The sequence below is a fragment of the Uloborus diversus genome, chromosome 4 (assembly GCF_026930045.1).
Source record: "Uloborus diversus isolate 005 chromosome 4, Udiv.v.3.1, whole genome shotgun sequence".
NCBI classification, from domain to species: domain Eukaryota; kingdom Metazoa; phylum Arthropoda; class Arachnida; order Araneae; family Uloboridae; genus Uloborus; species Uloborus diversus.
Window position 1 is genome coordinate 31,987,410 of NC_072734.1, and position 12,334 is coordinate 31,999,743.

Here is a 12,334-nt window from a genome sequence, read left to right on the forward strand (position 1 = left end):
TGATGATCTATTTACATGTGAATATGAATGTCCTGTAACTACTGGATACCACAGCATCCGGTCCTAATCTGGTACATGGTATCACGGTACCTTTCAGCTCTGGTACTTGAAGCGGTACTTGACCTCAGCCAAGTCTTTCAAAGGGCGGGAACCACACAGGTCCCCTCCCTTGACCGCAGTCAATCGCACTCTCTATTCTATTCTGCACGATATGGTGATATTCCTGCTGCCACGTAGATGCTGGCAGCGCTACTGCACAATCTCTTGTCATGTAGTTGGGTTGGGAGGCTTGTCAGCTTGTTCCCACATTATTATTATTTATTTTTTTACACCGCAAGTGTGGTTTTGCTCCTTTTTCAAAAGCCAACCAGTTTAAATCATGCCTCACAAATTAAATTCATGAAATTTAAACTACTGAAGAAAGCAAATTGTCCCATGTTTAGCAATCAAAATAACAAAATTCATTTTTCTTTTTGTTACTTCTATGTATTTTTAGAATATTATTGAACTTGAAACACTTAGATACAAGAATTGTGAATAATTATTCTTTAAGTCACATACAGCTTAAGCACGTCTTTACATCAAACATATTTGATTGAATTCATGTAAAATATAGATTTTATTTTGTCTGCTAAAAAATGAATGTTTTTTTTTTATAAATAATTTAAATTTTGTGCAGTATGTTTTATTTAACATCTGAATTCCACATTTTCTTACTACAGAGATAATTTATTTCTTGATGATTATTTTATGTAAGGTAAAGTGGGGTCCATGGGAAAATTGTGGCCAGCTCCATTTTTAATTGTGTCAGGTGCATGTTTTCTCTCACATCATGCTTCTTGGTCATTCTGTGCTTGACTTAGACATATTAGCAGGAAAATTGTAGATTTGAATGAAGAAAAAAGGTTATGAGCAATGAGGCTACTGAACAATACTTGAAATCCGCTTTTCAATTGTCGCCAAAAACTGAAGCTGATTAGTGTTTATAAAGTTGATTTTGTTAATGTAAGTTAACGAACTAATTTCAAAGCTGAACTTAAGCAATGTGAATTGCACTTTAAAAACTTGACTCATATGCTTGGTTTAAGTTCAGCCTTGAAATTAATTTCTCAAATTTATTAACAAAATTAACTTTATAATTACTATTTTTCATTGTTGTTTGCAACTGAAAAAATGGAAGTTTTTAAACTTTATAATTGGTACCATTTTCCATTGTTTTTGGTAACAATTAAAAAACAACTACATTATTTCCAACACATAAAAAGGCTGTGGGTCAGAATTTCAAAGTCCTCGCATTATAAGTTTCTCTTTAAAAGTTTTTAAAAAATGCTTTATCAAGGTCTATGCGTTTATTTTGGTTCAAGAGTTTATAAATTGTTATTGGATAAAACTATGGAGTGAATGTTCAAATCATAATAAAATACAGTACAAATCTTTGAGGAACAGGTTTGGCATACGTTTATGCAAAGTGAGTTCAAAAAATTATTATGTTTGGGGGCAACAGGTTTATTAAACAATCCCATGACATTTTTTTCTACTTTTCATAATTCACTTTCTGTCTATATTGAAGTTTGTTGTTCAGTTTCCCTAAGAGTTCTAGAAAGTGAAAAAAGCAAATCAGAGGAATAATTTAAAAAAAAAAAAGCCTAAAATTTTTTTTTGCTTAGCCAAGTACAGACATATTTCAGAGCGAAAAAAGCGAGATAAAATTAAAATGTGTTTCTCATTAAAATAAGAAAATTTTAGATTTAGTTGTATATCAATTGAATGAATGTCTTGGAAACAATCATAGTAATTGTAATTCATTTATAATTTTTAATGAATTATTTTAAATTCCTTTAGAGAGTTAATTTTTTTTAAAAAATTCATTGAAAAGCTATATTAATGTCTTTATGTATCAGTAAAATATTTTAATTATAGGATTTCAAATGTTTGCTACATTTTAATTTAACTTTTTATGAAACAATTCATTATCAATTACAATTAGTTTTTTCTTATAATAATAATAATAAAAATAATACAGTAACCCCTCGTTATATCGCGCTTTTCGGGGGACAAAGAAAAAGAGTGATATATCCGAAAGCGCGATATAACGGAGGGCATTAAAAATAGTTATGTCTAATACACAGGTAAATTGGCATTCGTTCTTTTTGACATTAGTTTCTAATGGTTTCAATGTGGGTAATATCACACCTATTGAAATTTAACAAGATTGAAATTTAAGTAAATTTTCACCGTCAGAAAGTTAAAATCATCAAATGGCGAATGAAGACGATCTTTCTGAGCTACCGCGAGATAAGAATGAGCATTCCAACACCCTCTTATTCCGAGTAGGTTTTCTAATCCATTTTACTTGCTGTAGAAAGGATGTGAAATGTAAAAGAAACCAGATTGTTTCCAGGAAACTAGTTCGCCCGTCCAGATCATTATTCCCTTCTTTGATGCAAATCCTGGTTTGTGCAACCAAGTACAAATCTTTTCTGTACTAAAAGAAGGGCATATGTTCTCTTCTACATGGGCTACTATGACACTTGCTTGATGTCTCTCACTCCTTGTAAAGGCAATGTATCAATACAAAAGAAGATGTCAAGTAGTTTACAGACCATCTTAAACTGAAATGTACTGTGCGGGTATGTACATTTGGATGACAGAAATTGCTGCTGCTTTTCCAGCGAATTCAGAAGAATTGCTTCCTTTTGTTCGTTGACAAAATAAAGAAGAAAGAGACCTTCTCAGTGCAATACCATATGTTTTCAGAAATGGTTTCAAACTTAAAGCAAAGTTTTTTTCTTATTTTAGGCTTTAATATTTCGGGAGACAGAAGAAAAGAGCGATCTATCCGAATGAGCGATATAACGAGGCGCGATATAACGAGGGGCTACAGTGTTGTTAATTAATATTTTAACAAAATGATACTGTATATTTGTATTAATAAGTATATGTGGCGCCCATCTTATTTGTTTTAAGTTAAGACATACATTTGTTACATTAAATTTAATGTGTTCTTCTAACCTTGTTTTTTTTATGCATCCCAGAGTGGACTAGGCAAGGGTTATCAAAACTCTGATGATCCCAGAGTTTTCTGGCATATACTGGCTGATACGGGGTACGGCGGGATAATCCAGGCTCTAGTGGTAGAATAACTCCATTTCTTCAACTACATTCCAAACAGCAAATGATTCTACCATTAAGAAATATCATCTGTGCCAATTAAACATAGCCATTGAGCTCCATTACAGTTCAGCCCCATTATAGTTCTATTTAAAGACTCCATTGACTGTTCGCTTCTCATGAGATATATTTTTAGTGACTGAGATTAGACTTATTTTCATGTGTCCTTAATGAATTTTGTCTAATTCCCTTTGTGTATTGGAGATTCCAAATTCTATTTTATCTAGTTCTTGAAGAGATGCGTAGTTTCACTCTCTTAATTTTTGAGTTAATGTAATTGGAACATTTACAGTGATGTTTAAATTTCATTTCTTGTTTAAATTCTAAAAATTTAGGCTTTAAATAATTCTTAACTTCAGAAAGATTTAAAAGGAATGTAATGGGATATATATTTTTTGTTACTTAAATGTATTTCTTTTCTTTTACAGGCACTTCATAATATTTCCTTGTTTCGACCATGCCTTGAAATAGTTTACATGATTTCTTTTGCATTGTTTTATTTCTTATTCCGTGTTTCAAATCTTAATATATTTCAAGACCCCTATGCTGGAAAAGTTATTTCTTGTTTAGGACTTTTATATTTTTATTATCGAACTACTGTCATGTTTGTTCCTGTTTCATCTACTCTTGGACCCTTACTTTATCGAGTGAAAAGAATGGTAGGTTTTCAACTGATTTTTAAATTTACATTTTGAAGTACTTATACAGTATAAATAATGCATTTGTTTTGAAATCTTTATGTACCCTGTTCAGAAATTTAATACTGCGCAGCTATTTCTGTCATTTTATTAGTTTCCTTGCTTTATTTCTGAATATTCTTTATAGTTTGTGATCATTATACTAAGCATCTCCTTTGTTATTTTGAAATACATTAAGCTCCCAATTCTCCAAAGAATAGGATGGAACAGTAATCGCGGATAAGTGAATTCGCAAATAATCTGCAAATTGGGTAAAAGCAATACTAGTGTATGCAATAGCTTAAGAAGTTCAGTAACGTTTGCATACATTTAAACTACAGCTGAAACGATAACAGTGCATGTAAAAACTTAAAAAGGATCGTTCATTAGTGCAAATGAATTACATATGGTACATATTAACTAAATCAAATCAAGATGGGTTACAACAAAATTACATAGGGAAAAGGAGGGAAATTTTTTTGCGCAAGACTGATGGAGCGGTCACTCATTTATACGTATAAATAATGAAGGTCTAAAACTCAATTAAATAGTGTAGACTTAAAGCAATAAGTAGTGTAGATCTAATCATCAAGTTCCAACTTCTCAGGCTTTTATGGCTGTGGAAGGTTTGATGTCATTGGAGGAAAAAAAAATTAATAGAATGTCTAAAAATTGATTTTGCACTTGTTCAGTTAAAATGTTTGCATTTATCTAATTTCAGTCATTTATCACCCTTATTCAGTTTTTTTTTTTGTCCAGTGTGAAAGATCACAGGTAAATTGCCCAAAAATAATCAAAGCTTACTGCGGGATCCGATGGGTTCTGATCTTGACACTAAAGACCCTGTCACTCAATGAACGATTCCAATTAACACTCATAAGGAAATTTTAATTAATACTAGAACCTATATACAACAGCTATTTACAATTATGAAATCAAAGATCAATTCTACATTATCAATCACGGCACTTCACAGCGAAAACTATTCGGGTGGCTTTCCAGCGCGTCCTTCCATTCTCGTTTCCTTGGTTCTTTTTCGTTCGTCGCGCAGACTTGTGGGATATGTTGATTCCCGGTGGCCCCGGCTGCTCCAGCCATCTCAAGGCAGTCTGTTGCTAGGGCGCCCCGGTCTGGGCTCCTACATTAATGCAGTTGATAGGTTCACTCAACCCTCTCCTCTTTTTTATAGGGAATTAAGTGTGATAATTATTTCATATTTTAAAAGTAACAGACTGAATTGCACTCGAAATCAAAATCGCTGTAAAATAATTGCATTAAAATTTTGCTCATTTCTGATTATTTCTACTGGTTAGAAAGTTGGTGATGAATTTGGGGTAGGTATTTTAGGCAATTTGAATGTTTGTGAATCTGGAATCTAGAATCTGCAATAGCATTTGCTGTTTTTTTGCTGTCGCATAGCTAGTGACAGTCACAAACAATAAGTCGAAAAGATACTTTAGACAGCTTGGACTTACACTAAAGTACAGTACAAATTACAATAGGTACAGATGTCCTTACTGTTGTCGCTGATGCAACGTTTCTGGTTCCAGCCACTCCAGTCTATTTACTCATTCTTGTCTTACTTTTTCTTGTTCAATTGCCCATCATTTGACTTTGTGTACTATTGTTCTTTTATGCACTGATGAAGGGGTTTGTTTTTATAACCTCAAAACAGCTGTTTGAAGAGTTTTAACTCTTTTTAATTGCTTTTATTTGTACATGCATGCATGTTGTCATATTTTTACTCATTTCATTATACAAAGTTTTTGACTATTTTTTTTGCATAAAGATGTTAAATGTTTCTTAATTTATGATTTCATTTTTTGTGTTTAGATGTCTGTTGACTTCATAAACTTCATGAAGTTAGCTCTCATTATCATACTTGGCAATGGGCTTGCAATGCAGGCTGTTTTATATCCAGATTACCCTTTAACTCTTGAGATGGTACGAAAACTTTTTCACAAAGCATTTATTGCACTTTTCATGACTCCTACAGACGAATTAACAAGTGAGTACTTGAAATAAGCATTTAATTTTATTTTGTTCGCATTATCTTTGCATTTAAGAAAAGTAAATCAGTAAGATAATATTCTTTAATATTCTGAGATTCATCCACTTAAAAGTATGGATTAGCATATTTTAAGATGTGCATGTTAACTTGAATGTTAATAAAAACATTAGTTTTGATGGCCTCAAATGGAATGTAACTCCCAAGAATGATAGTAACGATAACTAACAAGGAACTACTATGTAATATTTTGTAAAATAAAAAATTGTAATTTCAGTGAAATCTTTAGAATTCATGACTTCCATACAAGTTATTTCTAAAATAGCTGAGAGCAGCTTATGCCTACTCCTTCATGAAACTAATCTTTTGTGAGTTCTGTCGTGCCTTATTGTATAAGATTATGTACCGGGTAAGAGCTAGTTGTGCAGTAGTTTAAGCTGAAAATTACTACACTTTCCATTACATCTAATATACAAGGTAAACACAAATGATTGCCCAGATTAAAAAAAAATGATATTTTCAAAACTACTCCAAATATTGCAATAAGTGATGCATGTATTTAAAGAGAAATGTTCTTTTTTTTCTTCTTCAGTTACAAATGTTCGATGTAGGATACAGTTTTTACACTGAATAGGCCATCTGTAATCCAGTTTGTTCCACACATTTCATAACATTTCTACAGTAGGTGCCGCTTAATGTGAACGCGGTTAATGTTTTCATTCGCTTACTGTTACCTGAATCACAAAGTCCTGAAACACTTGTATACATTAACATTTGTGAAAAAAATCAGATATTGTAATGAGTGACTTTGTTGAATGTTATCACTTTTTCATAAATTAAAACTTTTTTCCCTTTTTTCCTCCTCAATCAACAGAAATAAAAAGGCAAAGACAAATCCTGACAAGTGGCTTCCTGGAAAACAAGTTCCCTTTTTATCAGTAAAGCAGAAGAATTTTTCTCCTTGTTTAGTTACCCTAAAAACTTCACTCGAAATGGTCAAACATTTTAGAGATAGAAAAAAGCGCAATGATTTAAATGTCAAGGAAAAAATTGACATTTTAAAATGCTTTGACAATTTAACCTAAACCAGATACAGAAATGCTGCAGAACGACTAAACATTTCTCAGCCATTACATTGCAAGTCATTAAAAATCATGACAAGATTGAAAACAAAAAAAAAGCTAAATGAAAATTTAAACAACCAGCGAAACTGTGCTGGAAAAGATGGTGAAACTGTGGTTTATAACTGTCAGGAAAAAGGATGCAAGCTTACACAGCGAGTAAATGGTCCATTAATGCGACAAAAAGCAGAATATCTTGCTTTTAAAATGGGCAAAGAAAAAAAACTCAGTAGCATCAGATGGATGGCTTAATGGATGGGAAAAAAGAGATATTCCATTCTGCTAAGTTAGTATTTTGTAATTTAAAACTGTATTCAGTTGAGTCATTGTAATTTTAATTTGTAGTTGTAAGAACAATGCCTCTTAATTAAAAAAAAAATCATTTTGTGTGTCCTGAATTATATTTGGTTACTGTTACCAATTAGTTTCGGTTATCTTTATCAAACTGTATTTGTCTCAAATTGATCACATTAAGCGGCACCTACTGCATATCAATGGTTCGCAACATTGCACAGTTGGGTCTGTTAATGGTTTGTAATGCTGCCCACCTGCATTTTCAAAGTTCTTGTAGTTTTTTCGGCATTAATGGTTACTAAACAGTGTTTTTGATCAGGGCCGATCCTAGCATGTGTGCAGAGTGTGCGCCCCACAAGGGCGGCCAAAGCAAGGGGCGACCGCAGACCGCATCATATAGTTCTTATAATCAAGCAAAATTCCTCAAGAATTTCTCTTTTAAGATAACTTATAATAAGAAGAATAAATATGCTGATTTTAAATGTTCAATTGTCAAAGTATTTTTGATTCCCTGACAGCATAACATAGTTTAAGAAAAATAGAATGTTAGGGAACATTGTGTTGGTTCATTGTCCATTAATATCTACTCTTAACACACATGCTTCATTTGGTTGCAAAGTTTGTGACAGAACCGGTAATCAGGCATGGATACAGGGGAAAGGAAAGGCCCCCTTCTGAAGCATGAAATTCTGCCGTCTAAAAGGAGCACCGAGGGCGGCCACTAATGTTTACTCACCAAGCTTTTATAGGCCTAAACAATGAAGACATATTTTATTTATTAAAAAAAAAGCTATCCTGATTAGATACTCTCGCAAGCATTTCAACCAACAGACTATGAAACAAACTCTGTGTTTAACAATTGTGGATGCGTGGAGAGAAAGTGGAAAATTGCGACTCCCTTAAGAGTAACACATATGAATGATGAACTAAAATGTTGTACTTTTCCCCCTTTACGACAATTTTTCTGATTAAAATCTTGAATGAACTGCCCGGTTTCAGATCAGGTAGGAGGACAAGGCCCTTGCCCGGGGAAGCAAATTTAAATTTAGCTTTAAAACAAAGATCCAAAAGTATGCCATGAGCTCCTTGACAAAACTAAAAAAGGCTTAAAATTGTGTTTCTAGGACTTTACTTTTGGAAAATTTCGCTGGTTGAACCATCGATCTTAAGGACCCAATTAAGTGTTTGATTTACCTCTTCCACCTTAACTTAATCAAACATAGCCTAAAAATGTTGGCTCCATAATCCAAAACGTGTTTTCATGCGACAGCCTCACTTATCATCAAACGTCATATAAAATTGCTTTGGGATTGAGTGGAGGACCCCAAAATCCATTCACAAACATTATTATCAAAGACAGTCTCAATTAACGTCTTTAGAGAAGCCCTTAATTCCACCTCCTCCTCTCACTTAAGGTATTGAAAAACAAACTAAAATTGCGATTTTTCAAAAACCAGTTTCAAGAACTTTTGGGGAAAGACCCCAGATCCCCCTTTTCTCCAACGCAATCACTATACCTGAAAATTTCGTTTTTAGACGGTTCTGTGGAGCCATAGCTTCCTGCCTAAACTAACCTGAAATTGACTTCAGTTTCAAAAGCACAGTTCGTGAGGGCACACTGAACCCCCGCCCACTCTTAGTCCCATCGTTATCAAACAATGCTTAAAATATGATTTTGGGACTTATATTTCTAAAGAATTCCGGAGGAGAACTGCCAGGCTTATGTAACTTTTTACGGTGGACAAAAGTCTACAGTTATATTTTTCAGATATTAATGTTGAAAAATATCCGAAAGATCCGTAGAAGCTTCCCAGTTTTGTTAATGTCACCAAAGATAATATAAAATTGCGATTTTAGAAATATCCCTTGAAGAGCTCCAAAATCCTTCCTTCCCAAAAATAGCATATAATGGATTTCAGTTCCAAAAAATATTTTGGTTCGGAATATTTTCACGTTTCCTCTATTGTTTTCAAATCTAGCCAAAAACGGGTTTTTAAAAAAATAGTGCCGAGAAATTACCGGAGGATAGCCGGCAGATCCCCTATCGTCACCAAAGATGGCCTAAATTTGCGTTTTAAACTTATATTTGGAAATTTTTCGATGGGAGACGATTGAATCTCCCTCCCTCCTGCAACGTCAGCAAAGGTAACCCAAAATTGCGGGTTTAAAATTTCAGTTTCGGAGATTTTTTGGGAAGAACGCCGATCCTTCCTAAGCTACGGTCTTAAACAATAGCTTCAAATTAATTTCAATTTTGAAAGAATTTTAGGAAAGAACTGCAACATTACTTTCACCTAAAGTCTCGAAAAAATTCCTAAAATTGCAAAATTTGACGTCAATTTCAAAAATTTCTCCATGCACCTTGAATATACTTGACTCTTTTGTCCTTGCAACCAAACACAACTAAAGATTAACTAAAAATATTTTTCTTCGCCAATTTCGATAATTTTCTTGGAAGGAATCCACCTCCCCTGAACCCCTGACACCTCCTCTCCCCACGCTTCCCCTTCCTCTGATGTCACCGAAGAAAGACTATAAAATGCGTTTTTATGACTAGTAAATTTTGGTATCTATTACTTTCTTCAAAGATATAAATTGTACCTAAGGAGTTTCTTGCTATAAAAAATTTCTTCCTTTTTATAAGATCATTCTTCTGCCTCCACCCCTTTTCTTTTAAATTTGAACTTGGCATAAAAATTTAAAGAAAGATTTATATAGACGTTAAAGGTTAGTCAAAATATGCAAATTACTCTTGAGGGGCGCCGCATTAGGTCTTCGCACACGGGCTGCCGACACCCTAGGATCGGCCCCGTTTTTGATGTAATTCCAAAAAAAGAAATCACATGGCATGTGAGATGAACTGGATTGCAGATTAGACAATTAGAACGTAACAAGAGGGCCACACATCAACATTTGTAACTGAAAAACCCTTGGTACATTGCTCTTTAAATGTATGTGTCACTTGTTGCAATATTTGCAGTTGTTTCAAAAATGTGATTTTTTGAAATTAGGTCCGTCATTTGTGCTCACCCTGCATATTCTTTTACACAATACTTTCTTCTAAGTATAATTTCTGCATTGAATTTTACTAAATGTTTTTTCTAAATGTTATTAAGAAGTTGGATTTTATTTGCATATGGAATGGATCTTAAAAACGTTTTTATGCATAACTGATGGCTCTGTTAATTTTTAGAGGACCCTAGTAAATGTATAGCTTTTGAAGAAAAACCAACTGACCGGACTATATGTCGAATAAATGATTGTAAGTAGTGTTTAGAATATTTTTTATGTTTTTTAACCTTTTGTAAAAAAATTCATTTTTATTAATATTACTACAAAATTTATTTTGTTTGATTATGGAACAACTTTAAATTGTTCCTTTAACTGTTTTACAAACTGTAAGTGTAAAATCAATGTCTCTTAATTTCATTTGCTTAAAATGAAATTGATTTCTCTCAGGAATTTTTGATAGTTTTGTTTCTGCGTGATTTGATATGTAATTTTCCAGTTAAGGGCAAAATAATTGTTGGCTAAAATGATTACACTACCCAATTAGAAGTGATATTTTAAGTTTTAAAAACATTCTATGAAATATGGAAGCAAACCTTGAATTAATTTACTCGTTAAGAAAAAAGAAAGCCTGAATTTCGGGGATATTTCAGAAGAACGTTGATCTTTTGATTTGTATAATTTTTAAGACTCTAGTTTTGGGTTTTTTCACAAAGAGATTCCTCTCCCCTTCCCTTTGCATAACCAGACTAACGTTTTTAAGACTTAAGTTTCTAAAATTTTGGAGCAATCCCCAAACTCCTTTCTTCGAATGTAAGAAAGAGAGCTTAAAATATTGCTTTTAGGGCTTCGATTTTGGAAAATTTAAGCATTGTTACAACTTACAAAATGTTTCGCCCTTCCTTGAGTTTTGGCCTTGTTACATATTTATTAGTGAAGGAGGGGAATAAGGAGGAAAAAGAATGTGACTTAGTCTTTGTGCTTTTGATTTTCCTGTTATAGATGTTGATGGTACTTGCTACAGTGGGAAGAACTTTTGGTCGTATCTCTTTGTGTTTCAATATATCTTACTCATGAAACTTGTACTGATAACTGTGTTGATGGCTCTATACACGTAAGTATATTTATTTAATACTTTGATTTTGAGTATATTTTCTACTTTGAAAGTAATTTTGAACCTATTATATGCTGATTCTTGGTGGATATTACTCATGATTTATAAAATACTTTGGTTATGTAGTAATGCAAAGATAATGTGTTTCTTAAATGATTAAAATATGTTGTTGATACATTGTTGCTGCTTAAAATATTCAGTGCCAGATCTACGATTTTTCAGAGGGTGGGGTAAATTTGCCTCCCACTAGAAGTTGTCACTCAAGGCAAGGGACCCAGCTTGCTCCCCATAAATCCTGCAATGAAAATGTTTAAATTGAAAACAGTTTTTATTATTCACTAGTGGTACCCGCACGGCTTTGCCCGTAAATAGAAAATTAAAAGGTCTTTTGGTTCGCCTGTATATTTACAAATAATGTATGGTGACTTTTCTCGCCAGTTGGCTTGTGCCCATGTTACAATTCCACATTATGATAATTTCGTAATTTACTCGTCCATCTTATGATATTTTTGTTCTTAAAATTGGAATAGAAAAAGAACCACATTGAATTTTCGAAAGATCGCTTCGAGGTGCACACCCCCATGTTACAAACTAACTTTGTGCCAAATTTTATGAAAATCGGACCGAACGGTCTAGGTGCTATGCACGTCACAGAGATCCTGACAGACAGAGGGACTTTCAGCATTATTATTAGTAAAGATTTCAAAGCAATGGTAACAGCTGAAAACATACAGCAAACTAGGCAATATGATTTGAAGCTGTTTATGCCATCAGTTTATGAGATTTTTTGCAAACTGTTCCAAATATTTTATGGTTCTTTTAATGTATTAAATGTTCTATATCTGCAACTTATCCAAGAGGTTTAAATTTTGCTAGTTAGAGAATTCAAAAAATGTATAACTAAATGAATAACATATTTTGCCTAGATTTTCATGTGCAT

The 12,334-nt window shown here is 33.1% G+C and overlaps 1 protein-coding gene across 1 annotated transcript in view; it reads left to right on the plus strand.

Annotated features, from left to right (window-relative positions):
- The window catches only part of LOC129220012 (protein ced-11-like), a 41,749-nt gene that overhangs the window by 20,508 nt on the left and 8,907 nt on the right, over positions 1-12,334 (plus strand). Inside the window, exons 7-10 of the mRNA XM_054854340.1 lie at positions 3,600-3,830; positions 5,682-5,856; positions 10,465-10,533; positions 11,283-11,394. Coding sequence (XP_054710315.1) covers positions 3,600-3,830; positions 5,682-5,856; positions 10,465-10,533; positions 11,283-11,394 — 587 coding nt within the window. The remainder of the gene's footprint in view (positions 1-3,599; positions 3,831-5,681; positions 5,857-10,464; positions 10,534-11,282; positions 11,395-12,334) is intronic.